At 33.7% G+C, this 17,857-nt stretch overlaps 1 protein-coding gene across 1 annotated transcript; it reads right to left on the bottom strand.

Moving 5' to 3' along the window:
• Window positions 1–14,792: 14,792 nt before the first annotated feature.
• LOC109818058 (UDP-glycosyltransferase 73D1) lies at window positions 14,793–16,379 on the bottom strand. The gene has a single exon (XM_020383455.3). The coding sequence runs from the start codon at window positions 16,369–16,371 to the stop codon at window positions 14,857–14,859; it is 1,515 nt and encodes a 504-aa protein (XP_020239044.2). The 5' UTR covers window positions 16,372–16,379; the 3' UTR covers window positions 14,793–14,856.
• Between the last annotated feature and the right edge of the window lie 1,478 nt (window positions 16,380–17,857).

The raw sequence follows: 17,857 nt of genomic DNA, 5'->3' as shown, positions 1-17,857 counted from the left end.
AACCATAACCTACTACCTTTCCTTCTTGCCACAACACTCCTCCCAAACCTATCTTTAGAAGCATAACTATATATCACAAAAGTCTTATTAAAATCTAGTAGTATTAACACTAGTCAATCTTTCCTAAAGAGTTTGAAAACTACCTTCGCATTTGTTATCCCATACAAAGGCAACTCTTTTCCTAGTCAATCCAGTCAAAGGTGATAGTAAGCGACCCAGAGGAGTAAGCAACGAAATACTTTGGGTAGTTAAAAAATAAACATAGGTCTAGGAATTCCTGATATAGATTAACCTTTCGAACTACTGCTGATTACAAGGGTAGGCAAGAGACAACCTGGTGGATTGAAACATTTTAATAACCAGAGGAAAATGCAAAAGTGATTCCCGTAGTGAGGGAAGTTTAAACCATGAACAACTATCTTAAAAATTTACTCAATAATTTTCCTATAAACTCTCCAATAAACTCCCAATTATACTAATTGACTCAGATATCTTTCACTTTAAACACAACTTCGGTAGATGTAACACCCCAATTTCCTTAAAAGGATATTTTTATTAGTAATGGCATTTTCGTAATTATTGATGGCATTTTCGTAATTTTATAAAGGTATTAGGGGCATTTGAGTAACTCGGAACGGGCTGTTCCGAAAGTGGAACGGGCCGTTCTGAGCATTTAAAATAAGCTAAAATTTTAGGTTGGGAACGGGCCCAGAACGGGCCGTTCCAACAAGGAGAACGGGCCGTTCCGGAGGGAGAACGGGCCGTTCTGCTGAGTTTGAGAACGGGCCGTTCTGGTTTCAGAACGGGCCGTTCTGCTTTTTGAGAACGGGCCGTTCCGATTTTGGAACGGGCCGTTCCAGTTGAGAAATTTGCCCACGTTTGAAGGATCCGGAACGGGCCGTTCCGAAATCAGTACGGCCGTTCCGGTTGCGCCAGGAGGCCTATAAATAGGGCCAAGGGGGGGTGAAAAATTTATATTGAGCAAGAAGTGGTAATCTTAGAGAGAGAAAGAGGAGAGAGAGAGAGAGAGAAAGAAAGAAAAAGAGAGAGAGGGAAAGAAAAAGAGGGGATCCAGAGGAGGAGATCCTGCCCAAGTCCCAACTCCGCCTATCCAGGTAAGGGGGAGTGAGAACCTCGCTCAAGGGTGTGGGGATAATTGTTGGATAGTTGTTTGTCGGATTGGCCCCCAATCCCTTGCTGTTGTTCTGTCTGATTTTCTATTTACTCTATTTTATTCTTTGTTGAAGATACCGTTGTTCTGTTTGATTTTCTATTTACTCTACTTTGCTTTTTGTTGAAGGTGCCGTTGTTCTGTCCGATTTTCTATTTATTCTACTTTGTTTTTGTTGAAAGTGCCGTTGTTCTGTCTGATTTTCTATTTACTCTACCTTTTTCTTTGTTGAAGTAATAAATGAATATGAAATTAATGTTAATAATACATGAGTTTTAATATGAATAAGAATGCTCTCTGAATCTCTGTGAATACCTATGCGGACCTTATGAGGAGTATTGATGACACGACCTTGTGAAATATGGACAAATGACATGAGACATATGAATGGACTATTGAGACATGTGATTATGAGACTATGACAAATGAGGACATGATGTAATAAATGAAATTATGTAACAAGTTAAATATTGAGTCAATGAGATTATGATGGTATGGCATGCATCATACGCATATATTATTCCAGGTGTGCCGCTGAGGCCGCATACCAGTGATGTAACTTGCTAACGAGGTGTACCTTGGGGTCACCAGTGATGTAACATGCTAACAAGGTGTACCTTAGGGTCACCAGTGATGTAACTTGTAACCAGGTGTACCTTAGGGTCACCAGTGATGTAACCAGGTGTACCTTAGGGTCACCAGTGATGTAACCAGGTGTACCTTTGGGTCACCAGTGATGATATGTGAAACTTCCGTATGGCGCCACATGCATGCATTTATAAGATGAGTCCATGACATCATTGCATGATAAATGAATGTATTTGTAATATTGATGATGTATGTGTATTGTTTACATGCGACTTATATTTGTTGTGTGTGTGTGGGTGCTATCTAACCTTTATTCTTCACCTGAAACTGAGTGAGATGTTTCTCACTCCCTTGTTGTTTTTGTATATGTTTTAAATTATGTTGCAGATAATCAGCATCATGGGGATGTTGGTGATGAGGCTTAAGGCTTCAGTGGGGCATGCTCTGATAGGATGTGACATCGGGCATAGCTAGGCTTGTTTTTGGGGTGTTATTGTTTTAAAAGCTTTAATTTTCTCTTCTTATGTAATTTTGAACGTTCTTGAGGAAAGATCAAAATGTACATCTTTGTTATACTATTTTATTATATGATTTTAAAGTTATAAATTAATTCCTAACTAGGAGGCACTGCCACCTTTACTGGAGTTAATTTATATTTCCTTTATTTGTATATATATGATTTCTTGTTTTCCAATAAATTGTATTGAAAGTCTTAACCTCTTTTCTTTTATAATTTCTACACTGGAGTTATGATTTATGAGTTACGAATGTGAATCTTCTACCTTGTTATATTTGAAATATTTGTCAACTATGAAATATTTTATTTACCCAAAAAAGAAGAAAAGAAATATTTTATTGTTACATTTGTTGTATATTAATAATGGGGTAGAGGGTGTCACATTTAGTGGTATCAGAGCAGGTCGATCTAATCGGCCGTGACTTATCGAGATTCTGTTGTGTACTCTGACATTGTTTTGTTTGTTGTATACTTTGGTGATGCTTTGCTTTGATGATGTTTTGCATTGATAATGATGATGATGATGTTCTCCTTGTGTTGATATTGTAAAGTTTGATATTGTTAAGTTTTTTTTTTTTTAATTAGAGGAATGATAGTCATGATAGTGTCAGCTAATACCATTATGACCTTTCTTCTTCATTCTTATGATTGCTTAATTGTTTGATACTTACGTAAGAAGTGGTGGTTGAGTAATATCGCTTGTGTTGCAAGCATATGTGCGAGTAGTGGTAGACGAAATATGTTGTTAATATTGTGGGAACTATTGAGGCCTTAGATTTGGGTAAGACATTGATTTATTTTAAAGTGTATTAAGAATTTATGATTGGTGAAATTTTTGAAAGCTATAGTTGTAGCAATTGAATCCAAAGATGAGGTATGTTGAGAATTGAAGTTTTGGTATTCTTAAGGAGAGCTTGAAGTGTTGATGATTTTTTTAGAGTTTGATGGTTGCATGAAAATTTTATTTTCTAAGCCTTTTGTACTGAATAGGTGAGTTATTTGGTTTAGATTTGTAGTGGGAAACTTTGATATGAATTTCAGGTGGAAAGGAGTAAGTTTGGAAGGATTGAGGTATTTTTGTGGTTTTAGATGTTGATACACTATTGTTGTCTGGTGTAGGAGATGTTTTGTTGTGACAGTACAAGTGTTATACTGACAAAATTAGAATTTTTGTTAGTCTTCAGGAAAGTGGTAGCCTTGGATGTTATCTTTCTAATGGAATTGGAATCAGGTAAAACGGAGGTCTAGAACTCCAGTATAGCTGCTTTGGTAATCAGAGGTATAATTGTAAGCATTGAATATATCTATGGTGATTTTTGAATTTTTAGCTAAGAAAATGATTTTTTTTAAAAATCTCATGTCTCACTAAGAGTTGTAGCCTATTCACTTAGTGATAGGTTGATATCACGTGGATGAGTAGAACTCTTTATGTGTTGTTTTCTTTGATAGTTGTTAAAAAATAGAAGTTAGTCTGTATAATAATGTTTTCGGGTTAGTAGGCAATGCAAGGATAAGAATTGACATGTTTTGAGGTGTTTTCGTGTAGATTGAGAGGTTGTTTAAGGTTATATGATGCTATGTGGTAAAGGTTGTTCATGTACATGCTTATGGATGATATATATGAAGGTTTAAAGTAGGCATTCTAATATGACTTGATGTGCATGTATGTCGATATGTGAATAGAAGACTTTAGGGATCAAATGGTGAATGTTGTATGGTTAGTAATATTGATCTTAGGATGTGATATGATCATATTGTAGTTGAAGGTAAAGATATATCCAAGACGGTTGTATGTTAAGTTTTCTAGTCCCTGTAAATTTCAGTTAAGGTGAAAATGAATCTGTCTTAGGTAGAAGTTATGTTTAAGCAGAGAGATATCTAAGCAAGTTAGCGAGAATAAAAGTTTTATGAGGCTTACTATTGGAGATTTATTGAAAGAATTTCTAGGATAGCATTGCCTTGACTACATTCACTATGAGGGGTATTGTCTTTATGTGAGATAGTAAGTATAAGAGTAGTTCTAACTCTTATGGCAAGATTGACTAGTGATAATATTACCTGACTCTAGTAAGTCTTATGTGGGATATAGTGATGACTTTGAAGACAGGTTTGGGTGGATTATTGATGCAAATGTAGTAACTTATGTTTTTAAGCATCTAGGAAATGGAAAATTCATGAGAGAAATTACCTTGAATTAGAAGTTGTAATAGTTACGCTTGAGATTTTAGAAACATTATTGAGATATTTAGTGATTATAAGGATCTTAAATATCTGTTTGATCCGAAGGAATTGAATATGAGATAGAAGAGATAGTTGGAAATTGTAAGGATTAAGATTTTAATCTTAGTTGTTATCTGGGTAAACCTATAGCAGTCGATGCTTTAAATAGGAAATATCTATATTTATCTTTCTTTATGGTCAAAGAGATATATCTTTTGGCTCAAGTTAGGAATTTAAGTTTGATTTGTGAAATTACTCCTAGTAGTAAGGGACTATGTATGACTCGATTAACGAATGGATTATTCAAAGGATATTGAATAAGCATATTAGTCGATTCATTTTGGTGGCCAGGTATGAGATTATAGGACAAGGTAGTGAATAAGAGTTTTCTTGGAGTATAAATAAAGTGGTAAGACTTGAAGACCGAGTATGAAACTACAATTAGGTGCCTAATCATTGGAGAAGATTATACAAGTTAAACTAATATGGTGACAAATGTCCTGAGTAGGATGAACATTTATCTATCATTTTGATGATATAAGGGTTGAGTTTGATTGAGTAGATTAGAAACTTAAGCATGATGTGTGAGCTCACCCTTAGGAACATTGAATTGAATATGTTGAAAGGATTAATAATGAGATTAGAAGACTCAAGAGTTAGATTCTTTCTTAGTGACCCAAGTGAAAAAGATTGGTAGGAATATAAATAGCCTTTTACAAGTGGAAGTTGATGGTGTTTCGGGATACAAGGATATAATCTATGTGCCTAGTAAACCCAAATTAAGGAAGATGATCTTAGAGAAAGGACATAAGAATATTTTTTAGCATTTATTTAAGAGTTACTGAAATGTATCAGAGTGGCGCAGCGGAAACATGATGGTCTAAAGAGAAGTAGAGAAGTTGAATCAAGGTGTAGAAAGTAAGTTTAAATTTGGAGTGAATGGAGTGTTGAGATTTAAGGATGGGTTGTATATTCCAAATGTGCCAGAACTTAAGAGAGCAATCTTGGAAGAAGGTCATAAGAGCAGTCTTAGTATTCATCTAGGAGTTACTAAGATGTATCAATATCTTAAGAAGATGTTTTGGTGGCCTAAGATGACGGAGGAAGTGGAGGAATTTGTGTATGCTTGCTTAGTATGTTAGAAAGCTAAGGTCGAACACCAAAAACTTTCAGATTTAATACAACCTTTAGACGTTCTAATTTGAAAATAAGATTCTGTATCTATGGATTTAGTTGTAGTTATGTATGATATTCTTAAGAAATTTGATCTTATTTGGATTAATGGATAGGCTTACCAGGTCTGCTCACCTTGAACTTATTAACATTAGACATTTCTTGGAGAGATTGATAGAGTTGTACATCAATAAGGAAATTTTGAAGAAAGTGCTACATGGGAGTTAGAAAGCAAGATGCGAGAAACTTATCTATTTTTGTTTTCAGGTAAATTTCGGGGACGAAATTTCTAAAAGGAGGGGAGAATTGTAACACCCCAATTTCCTTAAAAGGATATTTTTATTAGTAATGGCATTTTCGTAATTATTGATGGCATTTTCGTAATTTTATAAAGGTATTAGGGGCATTTGAGTAACTCGGAACGGGCTGTTCCGAAAGTGGAACGGGCCGTTCTGAGCATTTAAAATAAGCTAAAATTTTAGGTTGGGAACGGGCCCAGAACGGGCCGTTCCAACAAGGAGAACGGGCCGTTCTGGAGGGAGAACGGGCCGTTCTGCTGAGTTTGAGAACGGGCCGTTCTGGTTTCAGAACGGGCCGTTCCAGTTGAGAAATTTGCCCACGTTTGAAGGATCCGGAACGGGCCGTTCCGAAATCAGTACGGCCGTTCCGGTTGCGCCAGGAGGCCTATAAATAGGGCCAAGGGGGGTGAAAAATTTATATTGAGCAAGAAGTGGTAATCTTAGAGAGAGAAAGAGGAGAGAGAGAGAGAGAAAGAAAGAAAAAGAGAGAGAGGGAAAGAAAAAGAGGGGATCCAGAGGAGGAGATCCTGCCCAAGTTCCAACTCCGCCTATCCAGGTAAGGGGGGAGTGAGAACCTCGCTCAAGGGTGTGGGGATAATTGTTGGATAGTTGTTTGTCGGATTGGCCCCCAATCCCTTGCTGTTGTTCTGTCTGATTTTCTATTTACTCTATTTTATTCTTTGTTGAAGATACCGTTGTTCTGTTTGATTTTCTATTTACTCTACTTTGCTTTTTGTTGAAGGTGCCGTTGTTCTGTCCGATTTTCTATTTATTCTACTTTGTTTTTGTTGAAAGTGCCGTTGTTCTGTCTGATTTTCTATTTACTCTACCTTTTTCTTTGTTGAAGTAATAAATGAATATGAAATTAATGTTAATAATACATGAGTTTTAATATGAATAAGAATGCTCTCTGAATCTCTGTGAATACCTATGCGGACCTTATGAGGAGTATTGATGACACGACCTTGTGAAATATGGACAAATGACATGAGACATATGAATGGACTATTGAGACATGTGATTATGAGACTATGACAAATGAGGACATGATGTAATAAATGAAATTATGTAACAAGTTAAATATTGAGTCAATGAGATTATGATGGTATGGCATGCATCATACGCATATATTATTCCAGGTGTACCGCTGAGGCCGCATACCAGTGATGTAACTTGCTAACGAGGTGTACCTTGGGGTCACCAGTGATGTAACATGCTAACAAGGTGTACCTTAGGGTCACCAGTGATGTAACTTGTAACCAGGTGTACCTTAGGGTCACCAGTGATGTAACCAGGTGTACCTTTGGGTCACCAGTGATGATATGTGAAACTTCCGTATGGCGCCACATGCATGCATTTATAAGATGAGTCCATGACATCATTGTATGATAAATGAATGTATTTGTAATATTGATGATGTATGTGTATTGTTTACATGCGACTTATATTTGTTGTGTGTGTGTGGGTGCTATCTAACCTTTATTCTTCACCTGAAACTGAGTGAGATGTTTCTCACTCCCTTGTTGTTTTTGTATATGTTTTAAATTATGTTGCAGATAATCAGCATCATGGGGATGTTGGTGATGAGGCTTAAGGCTTCAGTGGGGCATGCTCTGATAGGATGTGACATCGGGCATAGCTAGGCTTGTTTTTGGGGTGTTATTGTTTTAAAAGCTTTAATTTTCTCTTCTTATGTAATTTTGAACGTTCTTGAGGAAAGATCAAAATGTACATCTTTGTTAAACTATTTTATTATATGATTTTAAAGTTATAAATTAATTCCTAACTAGGAGGCACTGCCACCTTTACTGGAGTTAATTTATATTTCCTTTATTTGTATATATATGATTTCTTGTTTTCCAATAAATTGTATTGAAAGTCTTAACCTCTTTTCTTTTATAATTTCTACACTGGAGTTATGATTTATGAGTTACGAATGTGAATCTTCTACCTTGTTATATTTGAAATATTTGTCAACTATGAAATATTTTATTTACCCAAAAAAGAAGAAAAGAAATATTTTATTGTTACATTTGTTGTATATTAATAATGGGGTAGAGGGTGTCACAGTAGATCTACGTTATACCTCCGCAAGAAATTTCATGGCCTAAAATACTCACCTCATACAATCCAAATTCATACTTAGATAATCTAGTCTAAATCTATATTGGATATATCTTCATACATAACTCTAATATGATGATATTACATCCTAAGGTCAATCTCATTAACACACAAACATTCACTAATTGATCCATAAGGTCACATACTTGCATATCAAATCATGTTAGAATACCTTCTTCACATATACCATCCCTAAGCATGTATGAATTGATCATCGTTTACACCATGAACCAATCATATCATTTTAATCAACCTTTCAATGACCAAACCTCAAAACATCACCAAATCCATTTTTAACCTTGTTATGCCTAAAATCTCAAAAACATTCATAACAGCATATATATACCTGACACATAGAGTTATATTCATCCAAATGATTTCAAACCTATCTCAAAAGAAAGCTAAGAAAATAAGCTACAACTTTTATGAAAACATAAGATTCCCAAAAGATCATTTTCTTAGCTAAAAGTTCAAAAAAATCACCACAAATGTATTCCGCTCTTACAACTAAACTTCTGATCACCAAAGCAGTTATAACTGAAGTTCTAGACCTCTGTTTTATGTTATTCCAGTTTCATTGGAAAGATAATATCCAAAGCCACAACTTTCATGAAGACCACAAAATCTAATTATGTCAATACGATACTCATACTGGCACAACAAAACTGTAGTGAAAATATCTTCTACACCAAACAACAATAGTGTATGCCACAAACTATCTCGACTCTTTCCAAACTCACACCTCAATTTCACATTCAAGTCTCTCACTACTATCCTCAATGAAAACAACTCACGTGCTACTTAAACCATAAATAGTTAACATGCCAGTACTAACACTCAAGGGAATTACCGTCATTTCAATCTCTCACCAACGAGACAATCACCTTAGATTCAACCGCTACAACTATAGATGTCAGAAACTCCACCAATCGCAAACTCTTAGTACACTTGACAAATCAATGTATCACTCACATCTAAAGTTCTAGTTGGCTAGCACAAGGCTTCGTTCACTATTACTGGCACATATGTTCGCAACACGAGCGATACTATTTCACCACTACTTCTTACATAAGTAAGAAGTATCAAAACCAATGAGTAATCATCAACTAAGCTATATCATGTCTTCCAGATAAATCCTAAGAACACAATGCACACAAATAAATAAACAAAATCAATCATCACATTAGCACATCAATAAGTTACAATCAAATCATCACATTACTCATCTACCAAACAAGCATAGTAGACTCATAACTCACGGCCGATTGGATCGACCTGCTCTGATACCACTAAATGTGACACCCTTACTACCCCCAACACATGTATTGTAATAATGAAAACTTAACAAAAACAATTTTTAGTTTCGGTAAAAGGGTTCACATGAGAATCTTCAAAATTATTCTTCAACAACCACGACAATAAAAATGAAACGTGAGAGTTTACAAATAATTTTCAAAAATAATATTTACAATTCTAATTCCATATAACAAACTATGTCCTAAAGAAAATCCTCTACCCCGATGTCACAATATCAGAGCATACCCACAACTCAACCGTTAGCATTCTAGATGTCACTCATAGCCAGATCTTCCTCACCTAAAATATCCACAAATCGCACGGTGAGAAAAAAAACATCTATATATATAACACATAAGAAAACACAACATATTATCTCAATATAACTTAATATTCATAAATATTTCAACATATCGTATTTCAATCAATCATGCATCGTCATCACATCATAATTCTCAATCACACCAATCATCACAAATCTTGCACTTCACACTATGCCAAGGTCACGCTACCCATTTAACAATCTCAGGTCGTGCTCACCCCTGATATAACACTGTGCCAAGGTCACGTTATCCCTATTCCAGGGTCGTGCTCACCCTTGACATGTTAACCAAGGTCACGATACCCACGTAACAATCCAGAGCCGTGCTCACCCCTGATATAACACTGTGCCAAGGTCACGTTACCCCTAATCTAGGGCCGTGCTCACCCCTGACATGTTAACCAAGGTCACGATATTCATGTAATAATCCAGAGCCGTGCTCACCCCTGATATAACACTGTGCCAAGGTCACGTTACCCCTAACCTAGGGTCGTGTTCACCCCTGACATGTTAACCAAGGTCACGATACTCATGTAACAATCTCGGGCTGTACTCACCCCTGATATAACACTGTGCCAAGGTCACGTTACCCCTAATCTAGGGCCGTGCTCACCCCTGACATGTTAACCAAGGTCACGATACTCATGTAACAATCCAGAGCCGTGCTCACCCCTGATATAACACTGTGCCAAGGTCATAGGTGTGAAGAACCACAATCACATCTCATTCACATCCACATTCACATTCACATCCACATCCACATCCACATCCACATCCACATCTCAATTCCACAATACACACACAATCCACACAAAATGGTGATTCACATACCCCTCAAGTAATTCATCATCTAGATCATCAAATAATATAACAATAACATTCATAAACTAATATAACAAACAACAGAATTATCAATTTAATATAATTTTAACGTAAACAGTAAAATCCCCAATTGTTCCAAAACCTAACTCACAGACACTTTTCTACAATTTCGTTCTCCCTCTCAGATCATCATTCTTACAAATTATTAGCATATCTATAATCCTCAACACATACAGAATCTAATGAGATCCTCAATTTCTCAAACAGAAATCATCCAATTTTTCACAACCTAACTTATAGGTACTTTTCTATAATTTCGTTCTCTCCTAGAGCATCATTTTTACAAGTTAAACATATATTCGTAATCCTAAATATATATAGAATCACATAAGATAATTAATCCTCCAAATAGAAATAATTATAAAATTATTCATAACCCTAAGGGCTCTTCCTCTACCCAATTCCCTCATGTAACTCTACATATAAATAATCTCCTTTTCTCTCGTACCTGGATAAATAGGAACGCGGGCAGAACCTCCTCCTCTTTTTCCTTAAACAAGGATCGGAACTAAAACTGGAGCAAAACCTCATCCTCTGAGTTCCTCTTGGTCTTCAGAGAGAAGAAGAGGAACGAAAGAGAGAACAGAAGAGAAGAGAGAGTGAGAATGAGAGGTGTGTAGAAATGAGAGGATTTGAGGCCTATTTATAGGATTTTTCGCCCACCTACCACTACGGCCCGTTCCAAAATCGGAACGGCCCGTTCTGGGCCCTTCAAACCTATGTAAATTTTTCAATTGGAACAGTCCGTTCCCAAACCAGAACGGCCCGTTCTCAACCCCAGCAGAACGGCCCGTTCTGCTTCCAGAACGGCCCGTTCTGCTTCCAGAACGGCCTGTTCTCCAAACCAAAACGGCCCGTTCTCCCATCAGAACGGCCCGTTCTGCTTCTACAATTTTGGCCATACTCACTATTCCAGAACGACCTGTTTCAAAATTGAAACGACCCGTTTTGGGCCACGAATTGGGCCAAAGGCCCACAAAAAATGGGCTGTTACATTTATGATAATAAATGTTTAATCATAGTACATTTTTTCAAAGAGTGAAGACAATGATATGTAGTTTACTTTTGTTGACAAATTAAAAACTTCAACCCACTACAATCATCGTAATGATAAGATTAGCGTACATGTATAACGATTCATGATCAATTCTTCGGTATCATAATTGTATATGAAAACTGAAAACTCTATATATTCACTATCATATCAATATTACTAAATTCATTCTTATATATAAGAAATAATTTTTTTTTAATTTATTCTAATCATAAGAAATAAAATTTTACTTTTTAAATGTATTTATTAGTAATTTTCTTTTATACTCTTAATTTATTATGGATCTATTAATGAGTCATTTACTCATCTTTTATATAAATGAATGTATTTATTGGGTAACTTACATTACAAATCATGTTAATTAGTTAAAAAAATTGTTCTTTAACTTTTGAGTAGTGTCGTAAGTATAAATACCACTTATACTATTTAATTTTATGATATTTTAAAAATAAAATTTTAAATTATAATAATATTAATTAAAACTAAATAATTTAATTACTTTCATTGGATTGGGTTTGATGAATTGTGTATTTTGTTTCTTGTATATAGAATCATGATAGTATATTCTGAAGAAAAAAAAAAGAAGTAATCAAGTCATTAAAAAAACAAATTGGTTTACCTTTTATCACACTAAAAGACATGCTGAAATTTGACTATTTAACCATTTAATTTATGAGATTCTTTTTAAATATCAATTTATCGTTAAAGATTTTGATATTGAAAATAGCTTAATAATTATATGCACTAAAATTATCTTATTCGAGTGAAACTAGATTCAAAATTCTCCGATAAAAAACTTTGGATTCAAATTTTATGAAGAAAAAAAATTAAATTAGGATAAAAAATTAATTTACTAAAGAATAACCAGCCAAATTTTGTGATCAAAATGAATGGTTGAGAAGGTTAATTAGTAAATATTTTACACTTGTACTTTAATAATTAGTGGAATCAAGATATTTTATTTAATAAAAATGTTTAAAAATTATTAATGTTTGATAAATTAGTTGGTGTTGAGTTTGAGTATTATATTTACAAGAATGATTATTTTTATATAATATTTTTGATTATTTAAAAATTTAAGGATAAAATTATCTTTAAAAAAAATGTGTACATCTTTATATATTATAGATACTAATAATAATAAAAAATATGCAATCCTAATTAATTCAATAGCTACAGGCGTTGCGTTAAGTTTAAACATACTATTAATATAACAGGGAAAAATAACATTGATATTTAATGTCAATATAAATGAGTATTACGTCAAATAGTTCTTAATCATTTTCTTTATTAATTTTTATACATTTTGATGTTTTGTTGTTTTTTTTATAATTATATCTTAGTCGGTTAGGTCATATTTAGAATGATGGAAAACGAATTTATGTTTAGGGTATGTTTATTATATTAATTGTTTTAATATGGAAAGAAAACCTAATAGAATAAAGAATTTAATTAAATTACAGATAATTTTAACACTATCATTTAAAATAAATGATTAAATAAATTATTAACTTTTATGATAACTATCTTATAAATAGTAAAAAAAAAATAGTCTTAATCATAACTTTTGATTGATAATGAAAAGAAGAAAAAAAAAGTTATACCAATAAATTTTTATTTTATTTATATTTATATAACACTTTTATAATACTTTTTACACTATTTTTTTTCTTTAATTCTTTCGATTATATTAACTATGGTGTGTCTATAATATATATATATATATATATATATATATATATAACTTGAAAATAATTATTTATTTTTAATAATTTTACATATAATTTAAAAAATAAAAAAATAAAGAAAAATTAGACTAAATAGTTTTAGTATCTTTGGACCTAAATTTTATTGTTCAACTTGACTTGATTGACCTATCAAATTAGGATAAATAGGTTTGATCTTTTTCAAGTCCAAAATAAAAAGTCCAATTTAGCTTCACCTAATGAGTCAACAAACTAATTTATCATACCATGCTAATTTTGATAGTTTTGTCAATTAATGAATATCATAAAATTTGAATATATTATTCAAATTCAATAACATAAATGAAAAAATATCGATGCATGAAGGATTATTTGTAGAAAAATGTTACTTAGAAAACATGGAGATAGAATCAATTGTTTATTAAAAGATTGTATTAATTTTATTTTCCTTTATTCAAGTCTTATTATTTTTGTTATTTTATATTAATTGAATTCTTTTTTTTAAGAATCTATATTCTCCTTTAAAATATCATAAAATTCTTTGAAATATTTTAAATTACTATGCTATAAATCTATTAAAATTTATATTATGAAATCTTGATTATAAATTTTATTATTTTTTTTAAAAGTTATTACATTCCTACAATATCTTTTAAAATCTACACGATTTTTTTTTTGTGATAAAATAATCTCATAAAATCTTAATCCAATACGTATTTTATATTTGTATCTTTCATTTTATCCCCTTTCCTTTTCATCATAAAGCAAAATAATATGAATTTGTTGTATGATTGTAATTTCTCTTTTACAAAATAGTCTCATATATATATATATATATAATTAATCTACCAAAGTCAATAAAAATAATTAAGATACTTAATTAGTTTTCATGAATAATGTTATAAAATTAAATTTCATTTCAAAAACACCCTTTGAATTGATTGATTTCAATAGTGGTAACATTAAATGACATTACATATACAACTAATTCAAAAGATAACTTTTTCTATTAATAAATATAAATTGTATTATTAATGTATTAATTAATAAATAATAATAATATTAATTAATTAATAAATAATAATAATAATAATTAATACATCTTAAAATAAATACATGTTTCTTATAATAGTTAAGAAAAAAAAAATTGTAGCCATTTATTTCTTATATAAAGTAATTAAGAGAGGAGGTAGTGTTTACACGGGGTTAGTATTCTTAGAAGAAGATATCACGTTTAATTCCATGTACCTTCTTATTGTGACAATCTAATCTTACTTTTTTCTTAACAACCAGGGTACGGTATTCTTTTATTCTTGTTAGAAATCATCTGCGACAAACAGGGAAAAAAATATTTCATGAAGTACATCACTAGCTACAATCAAATCTATTTACTTTACCAACCAATATCTTACCTCACCAAAGTAAAAAAAAAAAAAAAAAAAAAAAAAAAAAAAAAAAAAAAAAATCAATCATATCCATATACGTGACTCTAACCTATAGTCGATTAATGTTTCATTGTATCTTGAATCAAGCACGAAATGTTGAACCGTGACGAACCTTCCTCCTCTAGAGCCCTTCTAGCAAAGTTTCCAAGTTCTGTTGCTCTTGTTCTCCTCTTCTCCCCCTCTTCACCTCCCTCCATAGTCATCTCTACAGCATCAACGATTTTACTTTTCTTCACCAAAACCCCAGTTTTGGCTTCATCACCAAACCTCACCGGGACCTCAACACCTATTCTAACACCAATCTTCAAAACCTCAACAACAAATTTTTCATTCAAAAATTGTTCAGCAAATAAAGGCCACGTTATCATTGGCACCCCAAAGCACACACTTTCTATCGTTGAATTCCAGCCACAGTGAGTCAAGAATCCTCCGATTGCGGAGTGTGACAATATTAAAATTTGTGGTGCCCATCCCTTAATCAAAAGACCCCTTCCCTTGATCCTTTCCTCAAATTTTTCATCTTCCAGCCACTTTTCTAGCTCAGAAAAGTTCTCTCCTATAGTTTTGACCACCCAAATAAAGGGTCTATTTGATGCTTCCAAGCCCAACCCAAGTTCAATTAGTTGAGAAGGAACAAGCCTACATAAGCTACCAAGACACACATAAATAACTGACCTTGGTTCCATCAAGTTGAGCCATTCCAAGCATTGTTTCTCCTCAATAGAAGGTTTGTTCCCTCTCTCAAACTTGTCCAAACTCTCCTTGTTACACAAGGAGACAGGACCAATGCACCAAACCCTCTTATTCATAACCTTCTCATACTCCTCAGCACACCCTTGTTCCAATTCCTGAAAACTATTGACCACAATCCCATGAGAGGACATTTCAGCCTCAACCATTTTGTCCCTGAAGTCATCCAAGTCAGGTAGGGCTACAAACGCCCCAGGAAGCTGTGCTCTTGTGATCTCAACCCTTTGGGGCAGGCCAGGTATGAGAAAAGGTTGTGAGTCAGAGTTGACAGAAAGATGAGCATTAGTGAGTTTGATGTTGTGGGAGCTGAGCAATGAGAAGCAAGACATCCCGTGGAAGACAAGCCTTGGAATGTTGAACTTGGAGGCTGTGGTGGAAGTCCAAGAGAGGCACTTGTCTGATATAATGCAGGTTGGTGGAGAAGCATGGTGTTGGAGGAAGTGTTCCAAGGGCTCTTGAAGCATGTCAAGGGCATTGTAGAATCTTCTGAGGAGGGTTCTTGATGGCAAAGTGTCGAGATTCTCGCAGCCTAAGGGAAGGCCTACTTGTTGGCATGGGAATGGGAGTTGCAAGAGGTGGATTGGAAGGCCAGATTGTGATGCTCTACGAATTGTTTGGTCGAACCTTGAGGCGTTTTGAGGAGTGCTGAGCAAAGTCACCATCACACCTTGTTGAGCCAAGATCTTTGCCATGTCTATCATGGGGATCATGTGGCCTTGGGCGAATAGTGGAACCAACACAAAGTGGTGAGAGGACATGTTGGTTTGGGAGACGCTATGTTGTGTTGGGTTTGGTCCCTTACATTTGGTGTAAATAAAACTCATCACATGGCATTGGGTCGGTTAAGTCTCAATCGATGACCTTGACTTTGAAGTTTGAACATTTCAAATGTGAGAACCATGCAACTAGCGTGGCTAGGTATACTTTATTACGTACGCTCCAATTTTTTAGGTTTGTGGGGGGGGGGGGGGGGGAAATATGATAAGCATAATTAAAAAAAAGAAGAAGATAATAAGTACACAGAAGAAAGAAATAAAAAGAAAAATAATAATGAATATGATAAAAAAATAAAGAGAAATGAAATAAAATAAAATAAAATGGAAGAGAAAATGAAAAATCTTACTACAATAAAATATTAATCTAATATGATTTTTGTTTAGTTGGTAATATACTAATCTTTTCAGTCTGAACACTTAAATATTTGTGACTTGCAACGGATTCCGCGTGGATTCAGTCATTTGTTGCGTGAGAAACGAGCAAAAGCGATAGTATATATTCATCATTTCATACTACATCGGCTATATGCAATATGCATTGTCGACAAGTGTAGGCTGTAGCACAGTAGCAGTCACCTATAAATAATGAACTAATCACACATGGATGATTAATCTCTAAAGTTAGTCTTGTCTTAGGCTACGTGTTTGATTTGATGATGAAATATATCAGAATTAATTTTGTCTTAAGTTTATAAATATGATTTTAGTATGTATATATAAAGTTAATATTCAAATTTTAATATAAATTAAAATTAAATAAAAAATTAATTATATAAATTATATATTTATTCATCAAGTCAATTTAATGAACCAAACTAATTAAATTATACGTAATTTAGATTTGGTTTATCCCCTCAAAAAAAATATTTGGTTTATTTATTTATTAAGTTCAATCTTTAACTCAATTTTAGTTCATTTAATTAATGAATTAAGTTTAATAAACTAATTATTAAATTGAATTTTAAATTATTTTAAATTAACTGTCATGTGCTAATAAGAGGTCTAGTTTTTATGCTACTCACTTAGTTCTTATATTTGATTGTATGTTAACTGTACTAACCGTACTTCGCACCCGGGCTCCAAGCCCGGATTAGCAATACAAAACAGTCCGGGGCACATGCTAGGCGACGTCAGCCCGGTATTTGAGCAAATCATACCTGATTCCGAGGATCTCGTCCCAAACCAGATCCGCCCTTCAATTATATCATATCATATCATGATATATCTCATCTCAAGCCCAAAAGCCCAAGGCAAACCTAAATCACCTCAAGGTACGTGCATTATATATATGAGACTATTACTCATGCAAACACTAACTTTGGCATCGGAGTCTCTTTTGCAGGTACCTCCCCCATCTTGGAGCACCAATACATCGGGCAAAGGAGGCTCACAAATCTTACTGGACGGATCACCTCTACGACCAAATTCCGGTAAGAACATTTGGCGCCCACCGTGGGGCCGATCAAGACAACTCTTATCGGCCACCTGCATGGTTTCTACCAGAAGTCATATCAGACGAGCGACAGATGACGCA

Source organism: Cajanus cajan, chromosome 7 (assembly GCF_000230855.2).
Source record: "Cajanus cajan strain Asha chromosome 7, NIPB_CcT2T_4, whole genome shotgun sequence".
Taxonomy (NCBI): Eukaryota; Viridiplantae; Streptophyta; class Magnoliopsida; order Fabales; family Fabaceae; genus Cajanus; species Cajanus cajan.
Note: the sequence above shows the minus strand (reverse complement) of the source record. Positions and strands in the feature narration are given on the sequence as shown.

Coding starts and splice junctions, on each gene's coding strand:
- LOC109818058 (XM_020383455.3), bottom strand. CDS start 16,371: ATGAGTTTTATTTACACCAAATGTAAGGGACCAAACCCAACACAACAT.